The sequence below is a fragment of the Meira miltonrushii genome, assembly GCF_003144205.1.
Source record: "Meira miltonrushii strain MCA 3882 unplaced genomic scaffold FA14scaffold_1, whole genome shotgun sequence".
In the NCBI taxonomy this organism is placed as follows: domain Eukaryota; kingdom Fungi; phylum Basidiomycota; class Exobasidiomycetes; order Exobasidiales; family Brachybasidiaceae; genus Meira; species Meira miltonrushii.
In genome coordinates, this window is record NW_020289943.1 from 3,125,461 (window position 1) to 3,151,290 (window position 25,830).

At 44.2% G+C, this 25,830-nt stretch overlaps 11 protein-coding genes across 11 annotated transcripts; 7 read left to right on the forward strand and 4 right to left on the reverse strand.

Annotated features, from left to right (window-relative positions):
* Positions 1-369: 369 nt before the first annotated feature.
* On the forward strand, positions 370-719 carry FA14DRAFT_19506 (uncharacterized protein). Its single transcript, XM_025501986.1, has one exon. The coding sequence runs from the start codon at positions 406-408 to the stop codon at positions 619-621; it is 216 nt and encodes a 71-aa protein (XP_025358114.1). The 5' UTR covers positions 370-405; the 3' UTR covers positions 622-719.
* On the forward strand, positions 445-5,015 carry FA14DRAFT_159679 (uncharacterized protein). The gene is made up of 2 exons (XM_025498323.1): positions 445-766; positions 1,227-5,015. Exons 1-2 carry the CDS (start codon positions 760-762, stop codon positions 4,847-4,849), a joined length of 3,630 nt encoding a protein of 1,209 aa, XP_025358115.1. The 5' UTR covers positions 445-759; the 3' UTR covers positions 4,850-5,015.
* A 2,398-nt stretch (positions 5,016-7,413) lies between these two features.
* On the reverse strand, positions 7,414-8,637 carry FA14DRAFT_116863 (Pkinase-domain-containing protein; the record flags this gene model as incomplete). Its single annotated transcript, XM_025496197.1, has 1 exon — positions 7,414-8,637. A coding segment is annotated over one exon (1,224 nt), but the record flags the coding sequence as incomplete, so codon positions are not given.
* Positions 8,638-10,996: 2,359 nt separating this feature from the next.
* FA14DRAFT_142388 (translation initiation factor eIF3 subunit) lies at positions 10,997-11,981 on the forward strand. The gene is made up of 2 exons (XM_025497173.1): positions 10,997-11,046; positions 11,112-11,981. Exons 1-2 carry the CDS (start codon positions 11,028-11,030, stop codon positions 11,888-11,890), a joined length of 798 nt encoding a protein of 265 aa, XP_025358117.1. The 5' UTR covers positions 10,997-11,027; the 3' UTR covers positions 11,891-11,981.
* Positions 11,912-12,872, reverse strand: FA14DRAFT_159682 (SYF2-domain-containing protein). The gene has a single exon (XM_025498324.1). It carries the CDS (start codon positions 12,772-12,774, stop codon positions 11,992-11,994), a length of 783 nt encoding a protein of 260 aa, XP_025358118.1. The 5' UTR covers positions 12,775-12,872; the 3' UTR covers positions 11,912-11,991.
* A 42-nt stretch (positions 12,873-12,914) lies between these two features.
* On the forward strand, positions 12,915-14,547 carry FA14DRAFT_183631 (uncharacterized protein; the record flags this gene model as incomplete). Its single annotated transcript, XM_025501329.1, has 1 exon — positions 12,915-14,547. Exon 1 carries the CDS (start codon positions 13,060-13,062, stop codon positions 14,545-14,547), a length of 1,488 nt encoding a protein of 495 aa, XP_025358119.1. The 5' UTR covers positions 12,915-13,059.
* Positions 14,548-14,720: 173 nt separating this feature from the next.
* FA14DRAFT_153173 (uncharacterized protein) lies at positions 14,721-16,214 on the forward strand (the record flags this gene model as incomplete). The annotated part of the gene is made up of 1 exon (XM_025497583.1): positions 14,721-16,214. The coding sequence occupies one exon, from the start codon at positions 14,721-14,723 to the stop codon at positions 16,212-16,214; it is 1,494 nt and encodes a 497-aa protein (XP_025358120.1).
* A 64-nt stretch (positions 16,215-16,278) lies between these two features.
* Positions 16,279-19,576, reverse strand: FA14DRAFT_19529 (uncharacterized protein). The gene has a single exon (XM_025501987.1). It carries the CDS (start codon positions 19,478-19,480, stop codon positions 16,343-16,345), a length of 3,138 nt encoding a protein of 1,045 aa, XP_025358121.1. The 5' UTR covers positions 19,481-19,576; the 3' UTR covers positions 16,279-16,342.
* A 192-nt stretch (positions 19,577-19,768) lies between these two features.
* Positions 19,769-21,202, forward strand: FA14DRAFT_159685 (4-hydroxybenzoate polyprenyl transferase). Its single transcript, XM_025498325.1, has one exon. The coding sequence runs from the start codon at positions 19,831-19,833 to the stop codon at positions 21,115-21,117; it is 1,287 nt and encodes a 428-aa protein (XP_025358122.1). The 5' UTR covers positions 19,769-19,830; the 3' UTR covers positions 21,118-21,202.
* On the reverse strand, positions 21,154-23,692 carry FA14DRAFT_118818 (uncharacterized protein; the record flags this gene model as incomplete). Its single annotated transcript, XM_025496312.1, has 2 exons — positions 21,154-22,881; positions 22,955-23,692. The coding sequence occupies 2 exons, from the start codon at positions 23,690-23,692 to the stop codon at positions 21,154-21,156; spliced, it is 2,466 nt and encodes an 821-aa protein (XP_025358123.1).
* Positions 23,693-24,564: 872 nt separating this feature from the next.
* Positions 24,565-25,769, forward strand: FA14DRAFT_130746 (uncharacterized protein; the record flags this gene model as incomplete). Its single annotated transcript, XM_025496919.1, has 2 exons — positions 24,565-25,429; positions 25,499-25,769. Coding segments are annotated over 2 exons (1,132 nt in total), but the record flags the coding sequence as incomplete, so codon positions are not given.
* Between the last annotated feature and the right edge of the window lie 61 nt (positions 25,770-25,830).

Sequence of the window (25,830 nt, forward strand, 5' to 3'; positions counted from 1 at the left end):
CTCATGCTTTACGCCTTTTATTCATATGTCATTGCATCAATTGGCAATTCAAACACCGAAATGTGGTACCTTTTCTTAGCGCGTAAATCTAAATTGACTTGCATATATTCATTCAATGATGCGCAAGGCTTGCTTTCTTGTTTCTCTTCATCCGCTTACGGTAGGGTTTCCATACGCCACAAGACAGGAGAGAGCAAAACGGGCGGCGGCTAAAATAAATTACACGCACAATAACTAGTCTATGCAAGTGGAAGGGATACAGTATGTATGTGGATTGATGACAGCGCGCTGTGCGCAAAGCAGAAGAATGAAAAAAAAGGACAGAAAAAAGTAAGGAGAACAGTGAATGTGTGCACAGGTAAAATGAATGATTGAATGCATCTGCACGTCTAACGAAGGAAGAAGATGGCCGGCCCTCTCTTTCATCTTTTAATGTGTCTTTGTTTTTCATCCATTTCACCGGAACCGATTGCGAGAGTTGGATTATCATTTCTCACCCTCATCTATCATCTTTCTTCGGATCTTAAGCTTCCTCTCGAACAGCATCATCCGCTCGACATAATAGATTGGAACAGAGGTGACACTGCAGAGATTCATCCACAATCAATTCTCGGCTTGTAAGGCAGCCTTTGTCAGAGGGAGGGTCAGGTGTACAGCAAAACAGATTCAAGTCATCGTTTGCAACATTAACAACACTGTAAATCATCCTGCTCAACAACACGTTCCGATTATTCATTAGCTAATAATACTATTCCAAATATGTATCGTAAGTATCATTCGATTTCACTTTGCACATCACACAGCGCTCGGGGAGTATTATGAACAAAGGGCGGTACCTATCTGGGGAAATTAGAACGGAACGAAGAAAACGGAGAAGGAATGTCAGAATGATTGCTATTGCTGTACATGATCCACACATCTTTTGCCAAAAACAAAATGCAAGTCCACCACAAAAGTCGTCATTAAACGGCGCCGGCGCCGGAACCGCAATTTGAACCAGATCGATGCGGAGCATATCTATTGGTTGAAGTAAAAATAAAGTCAATCGGCAATTGTGGGACTTCATTTGACATTTTTGCCAATTCTCATAACGGCTCTTTTTTGCGTGGCGTAAAGGAACCTTTCGCTCCGATCGTCCGCTGCCTTTATTTTCATTCTCACTACTTGGGCGCAGATAATCTAATTTTACCCTGTACTGACACTTTCTCCCCATTCATCTCTTACAGCATATCAAGGTCGTGGCTCTTCGCAACAGCCACCACCACCTCCTCCACCTGGTTCCTCTGGCTTTAGCAATCGCGGCCCGAGCAGAAGTCCAGAGCAGACAAGAGCATCTATTGCACGATCCGTTCCACATTCGCCTGGCGGGATGAGTAACCATTCACATCATGAAGATAATTGGCATAGAGGCAATACTGGCAGTGCAGGCTTAGAGATGCGAGAAGTAAATTATCCACCTTCTCACCCTCAATCACGTTATCCTGGCTCGGCCAGAGATCGGGGCGATGAATATGGGAATCGTGTGGGTCATTGGATGGATGATAGAAAGTATGGACCTCCGCCTCCTTCTTCGCGTCAACAACAATCACACCAACCTCCGCCTTCTCGATCGATCGATGATCGCGGACGAAATTTCGGTCAAAATCCTCCACCGCATTTCTCACATCCGTCTTCACCTTCTCAAAGGCCGAGAACGCCGCCTCCACCAAGTTCGAGAAATGTAGGAAGTGGTGATGTTGGAAGTAGAGCATCGCCTTGGGATCCAGTTGCTGCAGGACCAATGTCAGCACCGCCTTCTATGGTTCCTAGAATGCATCCAAATCAATCAAGCTCACATGGCATGCATCATCCAAATGCTTCTTCTCATCATACTTCACCACGCTTGCCGGCGCTTTCGCACGAATCAGGCAGAAGTAGCAGCGAAGGTTTAGGCAATCATCCAGGCAATCCTAATCAGATGAATAGTCAATCCAGCAGTGGACATCATAGAATACCGAGCTGGGGAGCACAATCAGCCAAAGAAGGAATGGCGATTAGATCTCCACCACGAAGCATGGGATCTGCGCCAGGTTCGAATGCCAGTCGTATGGGCGGTCCTGGCCCTGGGCCATATCGTGGTGAAAGTATGGGTCCATATGGTCGCAATGCCGAAATGATCAACCCGCCTCCCAGATCCATGGATAGCAGAAAGCGTCCAGCAAGTGAATCACCGCCAACGTCAATGGGACATGCGCCTTTACCGCCTCAACAAGCATCGCCTACGCAAAGAGCTGATGTGATGAGTATGAGCTCGATCTTGGGTCCAAGCGGAGGACGTGCTTCTAGTGTTGCGCACGATTTTGCACCAGAATCAGATTCAGTGATGAATTCTGCTGAGAAACGTAGACGGTTGGAAGCAGGGCAAAGTTCACCACCAAAAGGAGACAATGGTCCACCATTGCAAGGTCGTACTTCCAACGGAAGTGCGAATGGAAGTAATTCTGTTAATCCAAACAATGTCAATGCAATCTCAATTTCGGAAGCTGCAGCTGCCAATTTGGCAAGAAGGAAATGGAGTGGACCTATCGCTGAAGAAGCTGCACAACAAGCAGCCGCCTGGCGAGCGCAAGAGCAAAGATGGGGTGCAGGTGGAAATACTAGAAGTCCAAAAGTGGGTATGATGCCATTAGGAGGGGCTGGAGAGCGTCAAAATTCACCGTTTGGGCAACGCTCCAACTTGAGCGGTAGAGGTGCAAGTCCGATTGGTCAAGAAGGTCACAGACGCCAGCGCAGCGATGGATTGCAAGCTCCTCCTGGACCTGGTGGTCAGCCTAGTCCTTTAGCACGTACTATGCCTTTGCGTCCATCTTCTCCGCCTCCACCATCCACATCGCAGCAGGGAGGTAGGGCTCAATCCAAGCCTCCAAAACCACAACCACAAATGCAACAGCAACCGCCGCCTCTTCCACCACATTCTCAACAACATCAAGCTGGTCCAGGTGGATTCGGTGGAGCACCACCTCCAGGCTACTATCGTGGTACAACGCCTCCTCCACCAGGAGCAAATCTCGGACCGCCTCCAGGAAGTGGGATGCAACAGCAACATTTCGGTCCAGGCCCTCCTCCACAACATCAACAGCAGATGTATAATCAGCCAGGCTATCATGCCTATGACAATCAAGGTCGTCCGATGGAAATGGATGTTGATGAAGTACGTGGAGGAGGATTTGCAGGTCATGGACATCCTCCTCCGCCTCCTCATATGACAGAGGCTGGCTATAGACATGCAATGGGACCATATGAAGAACCGCCAATGATGATGCAGCAACGTCCACCACAGATGCAAAACCCACAATCTCGTCGTGAGCCCGGTCCTCCGTCACAAGGACATGCAAAGAAATCTTCGATGCATCTAGAGAACAAAGGAAACGTTTCACAAAGATCAATCAATCAGCAACAAGGCCCACCACCTGGCTCTCAACCGCCAAAGCAAGTTCATCGATCTGTAAGTCCGGTCATGCCAGGTCCCGCTCGTGGCTTGCTGCCGCCTAGACTGGAGAAGCAAAGACCAACAACGACTGGCAGACCTTTGGTACCTTCGAAAGATTTTAATGTTGGACCCAAAGTTGACAGTGATGCTGTTCGAGTTGCATTGAAAGAAGCAATCGAAGCGCCAAGAGGATTGATCAGTGGAGCGAATACAGCACAAAGTGTACAAGAAGAACATTTGATCAATGCTGATTCGGAGTACAGTATTCCGTTCGGAAAACATCTTGGCAGTTTCATCTATGATGCACGCAAGATACCTCTTTTGCCTGGAGATCTTTTACGTAGAAACGTTGGAGCAACTTTGGAAGTGCGCATTCCGGGTAGAGCTTTAGGTGTCGGGCCACAAAGCGAAAAGGATTTAGAAGGTATCATGCATGGTCGATGGGCTGTGAATTCGGAATCGAATAATGATTCCGACAAAGCACAATCGAATCCAAACGCGCCTACAAATGGAAATGCAAATGGCGATGCTACAAATGTTTCGGAAGCTGATGCTGATATTGATGCGTTTGCATTTTGGAACAATGATGTTTTTTTGAAACGCAAAGCATGGGGCACGGATGTTTACACGGATGACAGCGATGTTGTGATGATGTGCTTGCATTCCGGTTACCTGCTAGGACCAAATCTTGAAAGTGTACCTGCTTGGGTTCCTCCAGGAAAGGCGGTGAATGCATGGAAACGAATGACGGATGATTTGGCTGCACGTGCAAGAAATGGTGAATTGGAAGAGAATGACAATGCCATCCTTTCTGCGACAGTGCCGGGACAAGATGTTGATCAAGTTATCAATCTTTCTCCTGAATCGATCAAAGGAAGAAATGAACGATTAGACAAGACGATGGACATTTCCGTTGTTTTACGTGTTGCGCCTCAATTGATTGCTTATAAAGGTAGTCAAAGAGGCGGAGTGAAGACGAGAAGTTGGGGTAACACTCATGATGGCGTAAGTCTTGTGATCGAATCTGTTCAACTACAACCACCAGGCTATGCTTCTGGTGAACGTGGGCTGAAACGAATGAAGCAAAGAATCGATCAATTAGCACGATTGAAGATGTTGGCAACCATTGCTGGAGATGCAGGAGCTATAAAGGAAAGTGTGGAAGAGCAAGTATCGTCAGCATTACCCACAAATGCTCAAAACGATACTGAATCCACCAAGAATCAATTATTAGCAGGTGGCTTGTTGGATATCTTGGCTGCAGCGAAATTAATCTCAAGCGAGAATGAAATCACAAAGAACGGTAATGCAGAAAGTGCATTAGAAACACAAAAACGCTTTTGGCAATTCGATCCAATGATTGATGTCAAAGCAGCCTGAAGCTGAAAAAAGAAAACCAAAAAGGGAAGGGAATGAATTTTGTATGATGTTGACTTATTCACTGTTTCTATTTAATTGTACACAATGCAGGCTTGAAGAAAATTATGTGCAGATCATCACACAGACTGTTTCATAATGAGAATATTGTAAAAATTGAATGATGTTATATGCAATAAAAGTACGAGAGAAATGAGAGAAGGAAGAATATACATACATCTTCCAAAAGGTTAGAAAGAAAAAATTTGAATATCTTGAAAATAAACAAAAGACGATAGGGTTAAGGAATGAGCGTGAGTGACTTTTGATGCGTGACAGATAAATAAAAAAATGAATGTGACCTTTGGAAAAAATGTGTAAAGAGTAGAGAAAAAAAGAAGCGGTCATGGTGATGCTACAAGACAAGGTGACAACTGAAATCCTCCAAATCACCTGAAACGAGGGCTTAGCAAACCACCTCCACCGTTTGCGCCATGATCAGCAGAAGCGCCTCTCATCGAAACACCCAAGCCAACTTGAGCGATTCCAGGATTGGGTGAATTTACATTGCTCATTGCAGGACTTGAAGTTGGAACATCCAATACCCAAACATCACGCATAGCATGATAAATTTGTTTAAATGTACTCAAACTTCCCTTTTCTTGTACCAATGTCACACTGGTTGCATATGCCACACCATTTGCAGAAAGATTAGGAGAAGCTGCAGAACCGATACTGCGTGGTGTTGAGCTACCCAAAGCAGGTGAAGCTGTTGATGACATTGGCAAGATTTGAAATTCAACTCGGAATCGTAACGGTTTGGCAGATTGATGAGATTCGGTTGATTGAACTCCTTGAACGCCAGTACGTACTTCTGCAAGACTGCATTTTAATGTTCCTGTATTTTCACTATCTTCAACAAATACTCGTGCACCGCAACTTTGCAATAGTCTCTTTGCTTCAGCATGTGTCGTTGAGAAGTTTTCTACGCTCATCAATGTGCACGTTGCGGGCTTCCAGTTGAACAAGCCTGCGAACCAGCTTTGCTTAGGACTTGCTCCTGATGATGACCGTGAGCCAGGCGTCATCAAGGCTGAACTAGGAGTAGACGGGGTAGGAGGAGCACTACTTGCAGCGCTATAAGTACTTAAGGTGGGACTCTTGATTCCAACATTACCCAAAGCAGGTGATCCGATATCCAAACCAAGTCCAGGGTTACGAGTTTGAAGTTTTGAGCCTTTTTGAGCCATTGCGCCTGCTTCTTGCAAACGCTCATAGGCCAAAGTTGAATTCGCATTCTCTTGAGTCACTTGAGCAGCTTGATTCTTGCTCTTTTGACTCTTCATACGTAGCAATAGACTTCTGCGTCTTCCCAATGAGCCATTGCTACTGGTACTTGAACTAGATTGTGTGGTTGCACTACTTGTTGTACGGGCGCCCGAACCACTACCGCTTGCTGTTGACATTGCAACAGAGCCGGGTAGTCTTCCACCGTTGTACAAGTCCTTGTCAGCAACGGCCAATGGTTTAGTTCGTAGAGCAGGTGAGTATGGTTCAGTCATAGGAGTGGCAGGCGAATAAGGATTGCTACTTGCTTCTGAAGCCGTTCCACTGCGAACACTGTAGGCATCTTCCACATCATCTTCTGCATCATCGAATTGCGCCATCGGATCATCATCACGACGTGGTGAGCGTGTACGTCCGACAGGAGATTGACTTCTGCGTGCTTCACTGCGTACATCTGCTGCCATTCTTTCCAATTGTTCAAGCTTACGTTGCAAGCTTACCGGTCTTTCTCCATTGACCCTAATACTGGCCAATTCATCAGCAATTTCACGGAAGAATTGTTGCATAGAAGCATTTCCCATTGCTTGTCCTGGCAACTGTACAGTTGGTGATCGTCCATCATCGCCTCTTTGGCCTTGTGCGCTTTGAGGGCGTACAGTATTGGCTCTTGAACTAGGACGTGGTGGCACATTTTGCTTTGGCGTAGAGTCATCTGCAACAGAGCTTGAGCGAAGGCGGTTGCGATTGGGTGTAGTAGGGGATGCTGAACGACCTGGAACCACATTATCACTTCTTGCACGGTCATGAGCAGGTCTAACAGGTGAGCTTAAGTGATCATTCTGTTGCAACATTTGTTGAGCATGCTTTGCACTTCCGAAGCCAGAAGCAGGTGATTGCATGGTTTTGACTGGTGAATGTGTGGGAGACTGCATTGTAGGAGAAGGAAGAGGTCTTCGTGGAGAACTTGGAGGAGAAGCCACCATAGAAACAGGCCTTCTGTTCTCGTCATTGTTGGTGACGTGTATTCTAGGAGAACCAGCCGCAACAGAGCTGATCACGGGTGATTGCTGAACCATACTTGCTGGTCTTGGTGATTGACTGACATTCACACGAGCAGTCTGCGGAGGAGGCACAGCGATCGGAGCAGCAACAGCAGGCGAAACAGGTCTGCTTGCGTTGATACCCAGCGATAGACCCAAAGTATTTCCCTTTGCCGGGCTTGAGCTTGCCACGGGCTGAACGCTCTCTGGTTCGTCATCGTCTTCATCATCATCTCCGGAATAGTTCTCACGATGTTGAACCAAGAGGGAGTAAAAGGTCTTTTGCCAATTTGGACCTTTGCTCATCAATTGTTCGATAATATCTTGTTGTGAAAATTCTGGCCATAAGGTCTTCAAGTTGCTCAAGATATCCATATCCAAATTGTTCATGTCAAGCTCTTCTTCGGCCAATTTGTCTAGATCAGTCGAAACAGGATTAGTACTGGAAAGTTGACCATTGTCGGTGAACCAAGGATGTCTCATGATATCGCGCATTTTCAAGCGCTTTTCTGGGTCGACTGTTAGCATTTTCGAGATCAAATCCTTTGCATCTCTTTCAAGATAATCGGGCATGTCGAACTTGCCCAAGCGGACCTTTCCGAGAAGAGTCTGAATGTTTGGATCATCAAAAGGCAAACGACCACAAAGAAGGGCAAAGAGGATGATACCGCAACTCCAAATATCGCTTGCAGTTCCTTTGTAACTTTTTCCGCTTACAATCTCCGGAGAAGCGTAATGGGGAGAACCGCAACTGGTTTCTAGCATCTTTTCGTTAGGTTGCAAGGCTGCCATACCGAAATCGGCAACTTTGACCATTCTCTTGCTACCGTCTAGAAGAAGATTCTCGGGCTTCAAATCTCTATGGCAGATGTTGAAGCTATGACAATAGTGAAGACCGAAGATGATTTGACGGAAGTATGCGCGAGCTTCGGGCGCACGTAAACGACCTTTTGAAACGAGGTAATCGAACAATTCACCACCAGCAACGTATTCGAGGATGAGGTAAAGCTCTTTGCTGGTTTCGTATACATCCATCAAACCGAGCACATTTGGATGTTCGATCAATTTCATAATGACGATTTCCCTCTCTATTCCAAGTGTCATCTTATCTTGTTTTGCAGTCACATCTCCGATGCTCATCCTACTGTGGGCTAAAATTTGTTTTGGTACAATTTTGATTGCTGCTTGCAATCCGGTTGATGTGTTAACAGCATGACGAACGCGACCGCTGGCACCTTGACCGATCAATTTGCCCAATTTCCAAGGACCGATGAAAGGAGGATCTTTGTAATCCTTCTTTTTCTCATTAGCAAGTCTTGAGCTAGGTCTTGGCTCACCTTCACTTGCACCACCACGGGCAGACGTTTGCGTTCTACTTTGCTGTGATGAAGAAGATGCTTTACCTTCGCGTGACGATGTTGCGGAAGGTTGAGGCCTCTTTTGTTGTGAGGATGTATGCGCCGATACGGCTTTTGGCGGTGGCATTGCTTTTGAAGGTGGTGCTGGTGCCGCTTTTGAGGCGATGAATTTTGGATCTGTAGGGTTCATGGTCTGATTTGGCACACCTCTGGCCTGTAAAGGGCCAGCACCTCGAAAGGGTGGTACATCGGGTACACCTGGTGCACGTCTATGTGTTGACATCTTGTACGAGTATGACTGAGGCTGAGGTGTTCCAGATCGATAAAGGGCGACTCAAACCTCTACGGAAGAGGTTGAGGAAAGACTGTGAGTCTAGAGAATCGTGTTGGGAGCTTAAAGATGGTTGTTTGGGCGATGAAAGATCGAGTCGATTGGTGTTTAAACTCGATTGAATGCTTGATTGCAAGGTGGTTTGGATTGTCGCAATAGTTGAAGCAAGGCGGATTAGAAACGAGCGTAAAAGGCGATATATTAATCGCTAGCAATTGCAATGAAAAGGTCAAAGAGAAGACGGCAAAGGCAAAAAGGGGGGACTAGGTTGCAAAGGAAGGGAGAGGTTGAAGGAGGTGGCGAGGAAGGATAAGCGAGAGGGATTGATAGGATCAGGAGGTGTAAGCAAAGCCGGAGTTGTAGCAGGGAAAGGCGTAAGCAACAAAAAGAAAAACACACCACTGAATTGTTTATTGGAAACAAGGCGAGATAGATCACCGTGTTGCTCTCTTGTTGCTTTAGAGGGAACAATACCGCAAGACATGTAAACATACGTCTAACGCACATACAGATCTTAATGGAAATTCTTTCGAACGCTGTTGCTCTGCCGTGTACGGATTTGATTGATAATACGACGGACAATAGACCGAGCCATAAGGAACAAGTAGAAATATCTCTACTGTAAGGCGAGAAACGTGCATTGTAAAAAAGATGTCATCAAAAAGGATACTTGCATTGTGTCAATACATCCATTCATGTATGCATGCTCTCTTACGCCATCTTTTTGATCAATAACACATTGATGTGCTGTTCATATGCATGCCACGGTCAATTTTGATTCAATTACAATCACCTAAACAGGAACCGATTTATTGATTCAGCCATTTTTTCCTTTTTAATGGAAACAAGTGCATATTGGCTGCAATGCTGATCATCATGGAAATCAAGGGTAAGAATGTTGTACGGTGATTTGATCGTTCATTGTGCTGCAGTGTACGAGCCTGAAGTGCCACATTGTTGTGATGCTGTTGGAGGAGAGGAGTTTAAAACTTTAAATTTCCATTCACGCCTGAGATGAATGTGATCGACGCTTCAAGTACTTCATGCACGTAACATACCCTTCATGCAAAACATTTAATGATATAGCTTAATCTAAAGGATCTCACACAATCAAGGCTTTCGGACTTAAGCTGAGGCAAACGCGTTCAATTCATCGCACGCTAGTACCCCTGCAGTCAAAATCTCCTTTTCACAGTGGTGCGGGGGCATCATTCACTCGTAGAACACGTGATCCCGATTAGCAGATCTTTGATTCAACTGGACAGCATCCATCGCAGTGCCCGAATGGAACCGTTGTGCCTCAGAATCACGGTAGGAACAGCTTTTGATGCTCACTTGATGTCTCAGATGCCAACGAGAGGATGATGTTTAGTGAATCCGGCTGCACGATTAATTTGAAAGTTGAGGCAAACTTGAAATAAAGATAAATTGAGACAGCATAAACAAGAAAGAAAGTCAACCTCTTTGTGAAGCTTGCCTGTGAGATTACTCAGCCCGTGATAGCCTTCACTTCTGCTACAAAATCTGGGACATACTACGCTCTATTGGTTTTATTTTTCTTTTCTTGACAAATATGCAGAATAAATGATCAGATCAAGAAATTGCAGTTTTCTATATTGATTTTCCGTATAAGCTGAATACATGCTGCAATAAAGCTTGTGTATCTCTCATAGCATAAAGTCCATATACATGTCTGCCAGACACTGCCGCTCATTTGTTTTCAACTTGAAAAAAATGACGAATGAATAATTTAACGTGAAGTTTATCTATCAGGATTCATAATATAAGTACTACTTTGAAGACCTTCAAGTCGGCTTTACAACGATGGGAGAAGTCTAGCTAGGCAATAACGATCTACAACAGAGAATCTTCTATTCTGTTGAGATGTGTATTATACCATAGAGTAAAAGTATAAATCACAAATTAGAGTAGTGATTTATTGTTGATGGTTACATAAGCAACATTCATGAACAATTTTTCTAAAAAAGAGCATCTCGAACGCGTCTTGATGCACACGCAAGGCGTATATTACTGTAGCCTACGCCTAGCGTCAGACCGCCTTCCCTTTGTTGTAAGAGGCACACTGTAGAGTAACTTGCATTAACATTATTATTACGCCTGCAACTGCACTTAAATTTTTCATTCTTCTCATCTTCCACATACCGCAGATCTGATATAAAGAGAGAATGGCATCGAGCGATTGGGGTGAGTGTGCAACAAATCGATCAAATGAATAACCCTTACTGATTTCAGTCTTTGCCTTCATTCAGACGCATCATCTGATGACGGAGCTGCTCCAGTCAGCAAGGCCGCCGCTCCTAATTCAACCACAAAAGCAAATGTACCAGCTTATGGCCGTAAACGCTTCGATGATGAAGATGTTGAAGATGACGTAAAGGATGATTGGGATGCAGAAGATGAAGAACCCGAAAAGCCAGATGTGAGTAATTTGGCACCGATTAAAAAGAAGAGTACGGTAAAGCAAAAGATTAAAGAACGTGAAGAACGTGAAAGACGGCAAGCCGAATTAGGACTTGATAGTGATGAAGAAGATGAAGAGGAAGAAGATCCACTAGAACGTAGAAGGCGAGAACGAGAAGCGCAAATAAAGGCTGATGTTGAAAATGCGGCAAACTTGTTGGGTACTTCAAAGATTAGCAATACAGCTTCCGTAGATGCTTCTCTAAAACCGACAAAGCTGTCAACAAAAGAGGAATGGGAAGAATTTTCGGATAATCTATACAAATCTCTCATCAAACAACACTCAACCAAACCTGGTTATGACAAACACTTTATCCCTCATTTCGCAAAATTATTATCAGAAAACTTACGCGATGTTGATTGTCGCAAACAAAGCACGACATGGAAGAATATAGCTGACGAGAAAACCCGTGCAGAGAAAGAAAAGAAATCTGGTGGTGGTGTGACGAAAGCAACAAAAGCTGCCAAGCCCAAAACTGTCGGAACAGCAAGCGCAAAGAACACTATTGACATGCGTGCTTATGGCGATGAAGCTTTGGATGATGGTGATGATCTCGACTTTATGTGATCAGAACCAAACGCGCAGAGTTACACATGTAAAAAGATGACTGTATTTCGGATAGATGTCATGAATTAATATATTATACATTTTGTACAACTTCAGCGATCTCACAATGCTGTTCCACGTTCAAAGCTATCTTTAATCTCTCCCACATGTTGATCAAAGAAGCGTTTGATCTTCTTATTATAATGCTTGTTCTTGCTATTGATATAATCAACACCTGCATCCGGATCGTCTGCACGTTGACGACTTCTCTTCCAACGCACATCCGCTTCAGCATTCAAATGAGCGGCCACTCTGTCCAACGCAGCATCATCGGGTTTATGTGTTCCGTACTGCAAGCCTTTTTCTTGTGTTAATTCAGAGGATGATCCTTCAGCATTTGTGCTATTCTTATTCCTTTCTGGCTTTATCTGACCTATTAGACGATTATAAGTCCGTTCAGAAGCAGACTGTGCGTCCAAATATCCCTGGTCTTTCTTGGCTTCTTTTTCCTGTAACTTTTCCTCCCATTTATCATTCTCTTCTATCGTATATTGCCACGATCTCGTCCTCTCAAAATCTTCACCTCTTTCAACAGCATCACGCTCATCCAAAATTCTTTCAGCACGTTCCAATTTACGTGCAGTTGTAGGTTTGGTTCGATTTGATTTTTTGTGTTGATTGGTTTCACCTGCAACTGCTTTTCTGTTTGCCTTTGTTGAATCTGCCATCTTTTTACGTAATTCACGCATCTTTTCTTTTCGTCTTTCCATCGCTTCCTCTTTTGAATTTGATTCTTGCTGTTCATCATCAGTGGGTATTTGTGAAGTGGATGCAACAGCTTCTTCGGGTATAGTCTCTTCCTCTCCACCTTCTTTCGCTGCAGCAGATGCCCGTGTATTCCTCATCTCTTTGTTTGTACGCCAATGACAGTGATGGAGGTTAGGAAAGGAGAATGATAATTTTGGCTGTAAGCAAAGGAGGCGGCGCTTTTTTTTAAACTGTGGTGGAGCTTTTGGCGTGCTAAGGAACAACCAACACTTTTTCTATCCGATTGTCCGAACGCGCCTTTTTCTCATTCACATCTGATTCACACGAACACCATCTTTTCTCTTCATTTATGGTCGATTGAATTCGCATATATTGTCATCAGGATACACCAATGAGTCAAAATCTCATCTAAAGTCATCATTATGGAAGGCGAGACGGGAATGTCGCCAAAAGGTGATGAGAAAAAGGGGAGTGAAAAACGGACTGGAGAGAAGAAAGATTCTACAGGTCAAAAGAGGGTTCGAAATCGGCCTAATCGTTCAAAGAACGCCAAGAAGGAAGCGGAAGCAAAAGGAGAACCAGCCGAAAAGGCTGAAGATCAAAAGCAGAATACAGGGGAAGCAGCACCAAAAAAGCGTAAACAACGCAGAAACAAGAAGAAGAAGACGAAAAAAGAGGCAAAAGAAGCAAAAGAGAGTGGCGATTTCAACCCAAAGATCAAGCTCAAGGTTATCATCAGACGTTTACCACCCAATCTACCCGAGCATATATTCTGGCAAGCTATTTCTCCTTGGGTTCTGCGTTCAGAATCGCAAAAAGGTGTCGCACCTACAGAGGATAAATCTGGTAGCCTGGCTGAATCATCCTCCTCAAAAGTACCATTTGCAGATCAAGCATACTTTGTTCCAGGCAAGCTGAAGGATGGCTCAAGAAGAGGTGTACAAGCAGATAGTAATGCCTCACCCCACACATTTTCTCGTGCATATATTCGATTCCACAAGACAGATGACCTGGTCAACTTTCATCGCGGTTTTGATGGTCATCTGTTCAGGGACTCAAAAGGGAACGAGTATTTCGCAGTGGTGGAATTTGCGCCTTTCCAAAGAATGCCAGAAGATGGGGTCAGAAGGAAGAAACCAGACACGTTGGCTGGCACAATTGAAGAGGACGAACATTATAAACAATTCGTTAGTATCTTAACACAAACAGAGGCAGAACTTGCGCAAGAGAAAGGGCAAGGTCAATTAGAGAAAACGGATGCACAATTGATGGCGCATTTGACATCATTATCAGCTGATTCACAAAACGCACAAAAGCAAGCGAAAAGCACTCCTTTGCTTGAACACCTTCGTGCACAACGATTGGCCAAATCTGGAACATCGGCGCAAAAGCAATCACGCACAGGTAAGACAAAGTCAGCAAAAGGCACTTCCGGCTCAAAAAGCAAGGCAAAAGCCATCTCGGATCCATCAATTCCCACCGGTCCGAAAGCAATGGTTCAAAAGCAAAAAGATAGTCAGAAAACGGAATCCGGAAACAAGAAGAGTAAGAAGAGCGAAAAGTCAGCCAATTCAGCCCGGCTGGATAAGAATAGCATTTCTGATCACGCCGAGAATAACGTCACGCAAACCAAAAAGCAACCGAAAAAAGAACAAAACCGGACAAATAAGGCAGAAGGAGAAAATAGCGGAGTTGGTAAAATAGCCTCTAACAAAAACGTAACGCCCAAAATACCATCATCTCCTCCGGCAAAAATTGCAATCTTGAAACGTGAAATGAAAGATTCAGAAGGACAAAAACAGACTTCTACCACCTCTACACAAACGATGGACGTGGAACAGAATCTCAAGCAGCCTCCAATATCTCGCGGTCGCCGTGGGCGAGGTGCGGGCAGCGGCGGGGATACATGAAATGGCGGCGAACCATTGCATCATGGGCGCGGCCGCCTATGAACTCCGCCATCAATAAAAGTACTTTTTTTGCTGATGCTATAAGCCAGCATGAGAATGGTGCAAGCTATTCTCACCTCTCACCATCACATCGATCAGTTTTTACGACACATCATACCTTAGTCATATCGATCATGGTGCCTTGCAAGAGAACTTTAACTGTCGAGTCAATCCAATGCCTAGCAATTGATGAAAGAAAAGAGGAAGGCGAGAATGCAGGTGTTGAAATCTTCTGTCGCTTTTTGGTCAATACTTCTGTTCTCGATCCTCGTTCTCACATGAGAATGGATCCAAAAAGTGGTCCAGACAGCGGCAAAAACTCTGAAGATTTCTCCACTCATTTTATTACTCGATCTTTGGATGACGTCTTAGTTTTATCAAATCGACTCATGACGACGTTTGATGTCCTTCTGAGTCGATCGAGAGGTGGTCCTTTACCATTGACTAGAAAGTCAGTTTCCCTTCCACGGTCAAGTCGCAAGAGTTCTTCAAAATCAAACAACACAAATAATCCTTCATTTGCCCGTCAATTTTTGGATACAATTTTATCCAGACAAACCCCCTCAAACGATGCTATTGCCAATCGAGAAAGGTCAAATAGCAAATCAAGCATAGTTTGGGATGCCAAAGATCACCTAGAAACCCAACAAGATCGTCTTTCAAAATCACGCAAAAAAGCAATTGATGAATTCTTTCAAACAGCTTTGCGCATCGGTGGAGAAGTGGTTGCTAGTAGCCGAGCAATGCAAGATTTCTTTTTAAAACGCAAAGATTCCAATCAGTCCAACCGATCTTTGTATCCTCCCAGCACAATCAGCTCTTCGATTGCGGATGGCGATAGAAGCCAAACTGCTACCCTTACGAGCAGATTGTCGTTTGAGGAAGATGAATATGGGTATGATGATGACGACGATGAAAAGAGCATTTGTGAAAGTACAACGTCTTCAAATGACGGCCGAAGCTGTCGATTTGCCGTTTCCAACTCACATATGGCGCTCTTACATGCAGAAAATTTGAACGACGTAGTGGAGAAAAATCGGAAAGAATCGTACAAAGAAGATGATGAAATTGAAGTGGTGGGTGAAGAAGGAAAGCAATCCGAAACTGATACGAAATCAAACCTCAATACGATCAGAAGGCCAAGCTTTTTCAATATAAAGATCAATAAAAGAACTAAAACGGCAAATGGTGAAAGGGAGAATGATTTCTTCGGTAAAAAAGGTCTTCGTCGTTGCAGTTCATCCATATCGCATAAAAGCTCTCTTAGTGATAATGGGTCATCCATTATAGCCAAAAGTCGTAGCGGAAGTCAAGTATCAGGTAATCTTCCAAACTTCTCCGCCGAGCATTTGATCGTTCCACGTCCAAGAGTGTCCAGCTTGCAGCAATCTAGCGGAATCCCAACTATAGCAGCCCAACCATCAAAGATAACCAGTGAAGTTCTTCTTCAAGTCAGCACCAAAGACCGCGTACAACTGCCAATAAACAACCATCTTCCTGACGATCTTTCGCCAACCCTCCCCGACGAGAGCAAATATTCGCAAGGGGAATGGTCATCACAAGATTCATGTGTAGATCCTATTTGTGCACCTTCTCCTTCTCCAAATAAGAAGAAGGGATTCTTTTGAAAGTCTCAATACGAGTTCATACTTTCACATCTTCATCTCTGTCAATTATGCAATTTTTATCAGCTTTGCAGTACAGTACATCAAGCGTAATGCATGCAATGGTATACAGTTATATAAATATTGCATCTTTAGTGATTGCGAATTCTTCTGTGTCTCAGAAGAGCATCTTTGCGTGAGAATAAAGCTCCACAACCGTTTGGACCATCACATCTCCATTCCACTGTTGCCAAAGATTTTGCAGGATCAACTTCTTTGTATAAAACCACACATTGTTCTTTTGTGATCTTTCCTTGTTTCAACAGTGTTGCTTCTTCTCTTGCATGAATTGTTTCACGATGTCTTGCCAAATCGTACGGTCTATGGAATTCAGTACCGCATTCTTCACCGGTCATCGGAGAAACATAATCGCATACAGTGACACCAGCATGACTGCCTGAATGCCTGTTCTTTGCTTGAGAATCCCCATCGTGTGAATTACGTTTCTTCCGTCTAACTGTTGCGCCATTATTGTTTTTCCTTGTTTTTGTGCTTTTCTTTGACGTAGAATTTGTTTTGGTTTTAGTGCCACCGTAAGGCGAGCCTTCGGATTCGTCCACTTCATCCTCATCGTCTTCTGTGCCCTCCCAATCTTCACTGTCTTCCTCTTCATCTTCGTCGTCTTCCTCCTCTTCTTCCGACGATTCTTGCTTACTTGAACCTCTACTTTGTTCAGCTTTGTTGACTTCTGTAGCTCTCGTTCTAGACCGATTACGTGGTTTAGGCGTGGCCAATCCTGCTCCTTGTACGTCCATTCCAGGTTGTGCAAATGGCATAGTCCCTGGAATATGGAAATTGTTCGCTCCCATCATCATATTCCTGTTCATGTCATTATTTTGGAAAGGATAAATTGCTTGAGCCGAACTTCGAATAGAAGGACTTTGTCGAGAACTTTCATCTTGACTTTGCGAGCCTGTTTCGCTAGGTGCGTCACCGGAAGAGGACTGTTGCTGACTATGTTGTTGTCTCTGTTGTGCAGCCGTAGCCTGAGCTGCAGCAGTATCCAGAGGAGGTGGCATTTGACCAATCATGCCCTGGGCAGCACCAGCAAGCCAATCATTGTAGTTCGGCGGCAGCATCTGATTTTGCTGCTGCTGCTGCTGCTGCTGCTGTTGGAAAGGCAATGAAGAAGGCGTTGCAAACAATCCACTCTCTTCACTGCTGCCCATATATCCATATCCACCCATCGTCCTAGGTCGAGCATTGTACTGACCCGCACCGACCCCACCTTGATTACTTTGGCCTTCCATACTTCTGTTCCCATTATTCGACATTGCATTACCATACCGCCTCCTGTTTGGCAAATCATCCTCAGACTCGCTCGAGCTGGACGATACGACTGAGAACCGCGGTCCATTTTGGAAGCCTGGAGTATTATTCTGAGCATAGCTTGTTGTAGCACCATTTCCCGAACTTCTTTTGGCGTTACTCTGTCCTTTTGAGAAATATGGCTTCTCATCTTCGTCGTCTGTACTGCTGTTTGCGCTCTCAGAAGGACTGAGCATGCCTCCACTTTTGGAAAACAAGCTGCCTTGTGAAGATTGTTGATCGGAAGGCGTTTGTTGAGGAGCGTTCAAAGCGGAAGATTGAGAAGATGAAGATCCCATTTGTGCTTTTGATGGTCTAACGGTATCTTCCCTGTTCAAAGGTAATCGTTGAGGAGGGCTTGGTAGCGCACTAGTTGCTCGACTATCTGTTCCATTGCTACTACCGCCATCAATTAGGCTTGGCGTACCTTCCAACGTGAAAGCAGATGATGAGGAAAGTGGAACGTCTGTCAAATTGCGTGGGGTGCCCATCGATTCAGAGCTTCCAAAAGCAGGATTCTGTGTATCCGTCACTAAGCCAGGCATTGTCATTCCCATCGAAGTACCCGAGATCCCTGGTGCTGAAGAAAAGACATTTGGTGCATTTCCACCCAAAGTAGAATTCGTCTGACTGGCTGCTTGCAAAACAGAATCGATATTCTGATAATCAAGAAATGCTTCTTGTGGACTAACTGTTAATCCGCTTCCCTCTCTCGTCATTCTCTTTCTCGTCGGTTTCTGTGCCATTGCGCGATTGACTGCATTTTGCGTTCTTTCTGAGAATTGTCTTGTAGGCTGTGCAGGAAGAGAAGGATGCGTGTATGATGACGAAATGGAATCGGCAATCGAGGCTGGTAGCGCAGCTCCGAAGCCACTCATAGCAACATCGCTTCCCCCTGCTGCATAGGGTGCTGATGTCATTGTTGGGATTCCGTTGGATAGGCTTTGATCATTACCGAACCCTCCTGAAGAAAGTGCTTCTGTTATCGCATCCGTCTTTGCGTTTGAGAATTCTCCCGGTGCAGATGGATCACCAGCCAAAGGTGTGAGAGGTACGTTGGGAAATAGAACATTTCCTTGCGATGGATTGACGTTAGGAAGAGCACCCTGCTTGATATCACGCAATTGACCTTTCAATGCCCTGCTATCAACACCTTTGAGATCATTCTGAATCTGTTGGCGAGCAATGGTTTCCTGCTGCTGTGCATTAAGGTTGACGTTTTGTTGCGCCATTGTTCTTGCAGCGATCAAAGCGTTCTGAATTGCTGTTTGATCAGGCTGTATCGCACGATTATCTCCTGCTAAAGTGGTTGAAGGGAACAAGCTGGCAAATTGACCGGCATTCGCTAAAGCTGAGTCGGGTGATCCATCGCCTAACGAAAGACTGTGGATTGGTGGTCCAAAACTACCGCTAGGAGGATTTTGTGGAGAGGTATCTGAACCACTCCAATCACCTCCTGCTGAAAAGCCACCGAAAGAGCTATTTGGTGCCATATTTGGTGCTTGTGCTTGTTGTAATTGATGTAAATGCTGTTCTATACTTCCACCTGTCCAAGAGCTACTATATCCATGCCCTCTTGCTCGTTTTGATTTTGGCGTTCCTTGAGCCAATGTTCCTGAAGGAGGAGTGGTGTTGGGTATAGGTTGTGCACCATTGTTGGCTGCCATTGGATTTGTCATGAAATCATCTTCTGGTTTTGAAGCTGGACTGCTAAAAGGTGATTCATTTATACCTGGAATGCCAGCTGAATTTGATAAACCACCAGCATTTCTGTATTGAGTAAATGCACTTGCATCGGTATTGGAATTGCCTGCACTACCGAAAGGAATACTTTGAGTAGAACCAGAAGGAATACCTGCTGTATCATCAAAGAGTACGAAATCCTGCCCTCTATCTTGATTTGCCATTGGATTGGATTGCATGGCAGCAATTTATTTTTGATGGTAATGATGAAGAAATACTATTATTGAGATCCGAAATGAAGAGTGGGAATCCTATCTTTACACTGACAAACACCGATTGGCTCACCTCCACTATTGTATTGCTTTTTCAGGCGTTAGAACAGCCGATTATGCTTTGCATACATACGCTCTATGCGGCGCTAATACACCCACACACACAGTGTGACCCGGGTTATTGGAAATAGGCGTGAAAAGGTTAAACGCGTTACCAAAGGTGTCACCAGTAAGTGAGCCTGAGCCTGATGAGCACAGAGTTGGCCTAAGAGATACGCGATTCTAATGTAGCTTACTGATAAAAAAAAGAAGAAGAGATGCATTTCTTCTGGCCAAGAACTCTTGCTCACCATGGAACGAAATCACACCCGATGAATGCAGTGCAAAGATCAAATTTTGCCTTGAGAAGATCTGGCATAACACAATGGCTAGGATCTTCAGGGAGCTGTAGACACTTACACACAATTGCAAACCGACGAGCTTCTCCTTTGTTCACATCATTTGGAAGATCGTCTTTGGTAATCGGCAAAGATGCATCGGTCCATTCTAGGCTTCAGCAGCTAAGGCACAACACTACAACGGAGACAAAAGCTCTTGATCAGCCGGAATCACAAAGAATACCACCCAAAAGATCTCTCGTAGACCAATTACGACCTTATGCAGCTCTGGCAAGAATAGACAAACCAACGGGAACATTGCTGCTATTCCTACCTTGTACATGGTCCTTAACGCTAGCCGCTCATGCTCATCACCTTCCGCCCGGTCAATTGGCATGGAACGTATTCTTGTTCGGATCAGGAGCATTCATAATGCGTGGAGCAGGATGCACGATCAATGATATGTGGGATCGTAAATTAGACGCAAACGTTACAAGAACAAAAGATAGACCTTTGGCTTCAGGTGTAATCAGTCCTTTTCAAGCTTTATGTTTTACCGGTGTTCAACTTTCGGCTGGTTTGGCAATCCTTTTACAGCTAAACATGTATAGTATCGCCCTTGGCGCTTCTTCGCTGGCCTTGGTGGTAATTTATCCGTTCATGAAAAGAATTACTTATTGGCCTCAATTCGTTTTGGGCTTAGCATTTAATTGGGGAGCTCTTTTGGGTTGGTCAGCCATGACAGGTTCATTGCAAGGTGCATCTCAAGTACTTTTACCATTATACCTTGGCAGCATTTGCTGGACATTGGTTTATGATACGATATATGCACATCAAGACAAAGTAGACGATATCACAGCGGGAATCAAGAGTACAGCGCTTCTGTTTGGTCAAAATACGAAACTCGTCTTGACGGCTTTCTCAACTGCAATGCTTTCTTCGATAGGTCTGGGAGTCAGTCGGTTAGATTTGTCGAACCCAGTTCTGTTGAATATGTCAGCAAACACACTGCAAGAATTCTTGACAACAGGACATCCATTCTTTACCGCTGCATTGATAACAAGCATGGCTCATCTCTTTTGGCAAATATCAACAGTTGATCTAAACAGTCGCACAGATTGTTGGAGTAAATTCAGGAGTAATACAATTTTAGGTGCTATCATCTGGTTGGGTTTAATTATAGACTATACTGTACAAGTTGATTGGTCAGAAAATGAAAAGGAATAGAGGGGTATGAAAGGGATCGTGAAAAACATGTAAATATTACACACTGCAAAATTGAAACACAAAAGAAACAATATCATATGCCAGCTCGTTTCGTAATAAGTCATCGTGAAGATTCTTGAACTCGTTACGACCGTAATGATTCCATGTACTTGCGTCTTCATTCAACATTGCCATTGCTTTGGTTGTCTGTTTGCCATCTTTGCAGCGCCCGCATTTGATCGTGTCATGTGTTTCGCATTCCGTCTTGTCTTTGTACTTGAACAATCTGCGCAAATCATCTCCGGTGAATTGTCTTTCTTGATTCTCTGCTTGATCCACCACACATTTCGATAATGCTTGCTTATTTAATTGACGTTGTAAGATCTTTTCTTCAATCGATCCTGTACCAATGAATCGATAAACGAAACATTCTTTCGTTTGGCCTTCACGCCAAACACGTGCCAATGCTTGTTGATCAGATGCCGGGTTCCAATCAGGATCGAACAAGACCAAACGATTGGCTCCGATCAGATTGATACCGCATCCTCCAGCTTTGCTGCTCAACAAGAAGATGAACTCATCGCGGTCAGGATTGTTGAAATCATCGACGTACTTTTGACGTTTGTTGATGGTCATCGTACCGTCCAATCGGAAACTTTTCCATGAATTTTGTCGGCACATACGTTCAAAGATGTCCAATGTTTGAGTATAATTGCTAATGAGAACAACTTTATCTTTCGTAGTTCGACGAATCGTTTGCAAAAAGCGTTGAAGAACTTCTGTTTTTCCTGACAAGCTGAAATCTACAAAGCGTCCAACACCTGTCTTGTAGCCTGGAGGAAAGAGCTTTTCCGCACCAGCCATATTATCAGCCTCCAACAAGTCGGGGTGGTTGCACAACTTCTTCAACTCATTAATAGCTTTTAGAGATCCCGCCGTCTTTCCTCCGTTTGCTTTAGCTCCTTTTGCTGCCTTTTCGGCCATGTACCGGTATAACTCCTGCTGGAACCCAGACATTCGACAAAAGACGACATGTTCATACTTGACGGGTAAGTACTTTGTATTCAATTCGTTGGAGCGACGAATGATGAACTTGCTGACCAATTCGCTCAATTCTTTAAGCTTTTGATCGCCGAGCTCTTGTTTTGCCTTTGAGGCTTCAGAATCTCTTCCTTCTAGAATTGGTTTTTCGAACTTTTTGTGAAACTCCAATCTGCCACCAAGGAGATCCGGATTTGCAAACGAAATCAGAGCAAAATATTCGGTCAAATCATTCTGAATCGGTGTTCCTGAAAGAATGCATCTGCGTTTCACTTTGATCTGATCGAGAGCCTTGTATGTCAACGAGTCCGAGTTCTTCAATCGATGTCCTTCATCACACAGCAACAAACCAACTTCTGCTTCACCGAGCACTTCCACAAGATTTCGCAGCGTTTCGTAGGATACGATCATAACGGGTTGCGTGACCGATTTGCCACGTACATTACACCAACGATGTACGGACATGATCATTTGCTCTTTTGTCTGTGAACCATCGATGACTAACAGACCGGGCGCCTTTTCTTTCAACCATTTCGTCATCTCGTTCGCCCAATTGCGTACAAGCGTCGAAGGACAAGCAATGATGCATTTTTCAATCGTTGGCTTGCCCGGAGTGGGCGATTGCTTGAGCAAGGTCCACATAAGAGAGATGCATTGTAGTGTTTTACCCAAACCCATCCCATCTGCCATGATGGATCCGAAAGCACCTTCTTGGATAAGTCCGGTAGCACATCGGTACAAGAACTGTATAGTAGGATGGAGAGGTAGGTTAGTCATCATGTTCAATTGGACCGCATACATGCATGCATTTACTCACCTTGACACCTTCGACTTGATGGGGACGAAGAATGGCTGTTAATCTGGGATCAATGACGACTGGTACTTTTGGAGGTTTGGCATTTGCATCTCTTCGGCGAATGCCTAATATATCAGCCAAATTCTTGTGAACAGTCTGATCGGGCTGCAGCTTTTGAGAAGGCTCCTCTTTCTTTGAGCTGGAACCGCTCGAAGATTTATCATCTTGTGTAAGTTTTGCTTCGGCGTCAGCTTGAATCTTTTGCAAGCGATCTTGCTCTCGAGTCAGCTCAATGTCATCAACAGTAGGATCGAAAAGCACAATCGCGCTTGCACCCATAGGATCATGCAATGGACGAGGAGGAATTTCCATTCCTAATCGAGTTCCCAATGCTTGCCTTGTGGCAGTGAATTCAATCTTTTGGCCATCTCTTCGCATTGTTGGAAAATGAAATTGACGTTTCAAACCACCTTCTTTGATTGCCACCTCGTATCGCCTGCGATCAATTTTGATGAGTGAAGCGCCATCTGGGCCAATACCCTTTCCCATTCCTTCAAGGTTGATACCTTTTACTTTCTTCCCTTTCGTTGTCTTCTTTTTCTTTGATGGACCGCCATCTGAATCAGAACCAGATCCGGCATCTCCATCAGCGTCATCCTCCTGACCCCCTCCCATGCCAGCATAATCTACACGTTTGCGTTTTCTGCCACCCTTGCTTGTGTCTGAGTCTCTTCGAAGTGTGAGCTTGAATTCTTTCATTTTTGGAATACCGAAACCCCCTCCTCTTGCCACCTTTATATCACTGCTATCATCACCGCCCCCATTTTTGACGCCATTTCTGATCGAAGCAAGTGCAGTGCGCAGCATGATGGCTGAGTGTATGCGCTATGTACGAGCAGGAAATGGATCAACTGCAACTAGCAGACTGCCACAGCTGTTTCAATACCTTTTCTGGAGTTGTCCAAGATTGAAGTATGAAGAGGGCGATGGTGATGATGACTTGGTGGTAAAGGAAGAAGTGTAATCAAGAAATGTGTTCAGAAAGCTGCATTCCTTCTCCCCAGGAAAGTAACACTTTGATTGCAATTCTTATTTGCCACTTTCTTTACGCGTTCATCGCGTTAATTACGTTTATTCACGTGTTAATGAGTGGCTCGTCTTTTGTTCTGATTGCTTACGAAAGCATTTGAGCGTTCACTCTGTTCGGCATACTCACGACACGCTCTCAATACACGCGTTTTATGGCGGTGCCGATTCAATTCTCAAAGCAAGGGTGAACAATCAACTCTGCGCGCCGGCTCTCGGCTTGTTTGCCGTACTTTGCATTTAATGAAACGCGAAACAAATCCCGCTTTTTCTATATAGATGCTTCTATTGATCTTATAGCCGATACTAATTTTAACTTTTAAAAATAATAATATACACTTTATGTACTGCATCTAAGGAATGCTTGGCTGCCAAAAAATCGTATCATTTCTATTTGTCGCAATGGCAGAGAGATGCAATACATAGATCAATTCAAGTTCCTGCATATAATTCAATGAGAGAAATTAGAACGTGCTTAAGGTAAGTAGAATTCAAACTTTCCCCATTCTAACATCTCAACCATCATCTTCCCTATTTCTGTTATCTATGATGCTCCCTTCATCATCACTTTTCGGCGCTTTGTCGCTAGGATTCGCACTCCTTCAAACAAAAGTCAACGCGGCTACTTGGAGTTTATCAACTACAATTAATCCAACTGATTTTGATAATCAATTTAATTATTACAATCAAACAGATCCAACACACGGTCTCGTTTTATATCAAGATTATCAAGACGCAAAAGCAAACAATTTAACCGGAATCGCACATGGAAATTATTTTATGCGTGTTGATACAACTGAAGTGCAATTAGCAGGTAGAAGAAGTATTCGTTTAGAATCAAAACAAACATATCAAGATGGTGTTTATGTTTTGAATGTTTCTCACGTTCCAATTGGATGTGCTGCTTGGCCTGCTTTTTGGACTTTGACCGAAAATGAATCTGCTTGGCCACAAGGCGGTGAAATTGATATTTTGGAAAACTTTAACGATTTATACAATGGACCTGCTGCTACTTTACATACACAAGATAGCTGTATCGTACCAAAAGCATCTGAATCGGGTATGCTACTCTCAAACAATTGTTCAGCATATACGCCTAACAATGACGGTTGTTCTGTCGTTATGAACGGTACTTCCAAGCCAACATGGGGTACAGCGTTCAACCAACAAGGAGGCGGTATTGTGGCAATGGAACGTGCTTTAGGTTCAACAGGAAGTGGTATTCGTGTTTGGATTTGGCCACAAGGACAAGAGCCAAGCGATTTGCAATCTTCTAGCAATTCAGTCGATCCAAGTACATGGGGAACGCCAAATGCCGATTTCAATGTTGCAAACAATTGCCATACTGAATTTGGTCCTCATAGAATTATCTTTGACATCACCCTTTGTGGAGATGCTGGATCACGTACAGTGAGTATGATAGAGGCGAGAATTCAAAATAGTGAATGATTGACTGACTGATCTTTTTCTTCTACTTAGTACAATACATCGGGTTGCAACTTGCAATACCCCGCATGCTCTTATCAAGTTGGTTACAATGGCTCATCCTTTAACCAGTCTTATTGGTCTTTGGGAGGATTACGAGTCTTTGCAACAGGAGGTGGAACAGATAACGCACAAACATCACCCAACACTCACAAAGAAGTTTTTACTAGTCTCTCAGCGGCAAGTTTGATGTCCGTTCCGGTTCAAGCTGGGAGTCTAATTACCTTGCTTTTGTGTGGTGCTGCATTGTTGCTTATTTAAATAGTATATAAAATATTCACTTTTATAAATAGGAACAATCACTTTTCTCTTCTACTGTATGTTAT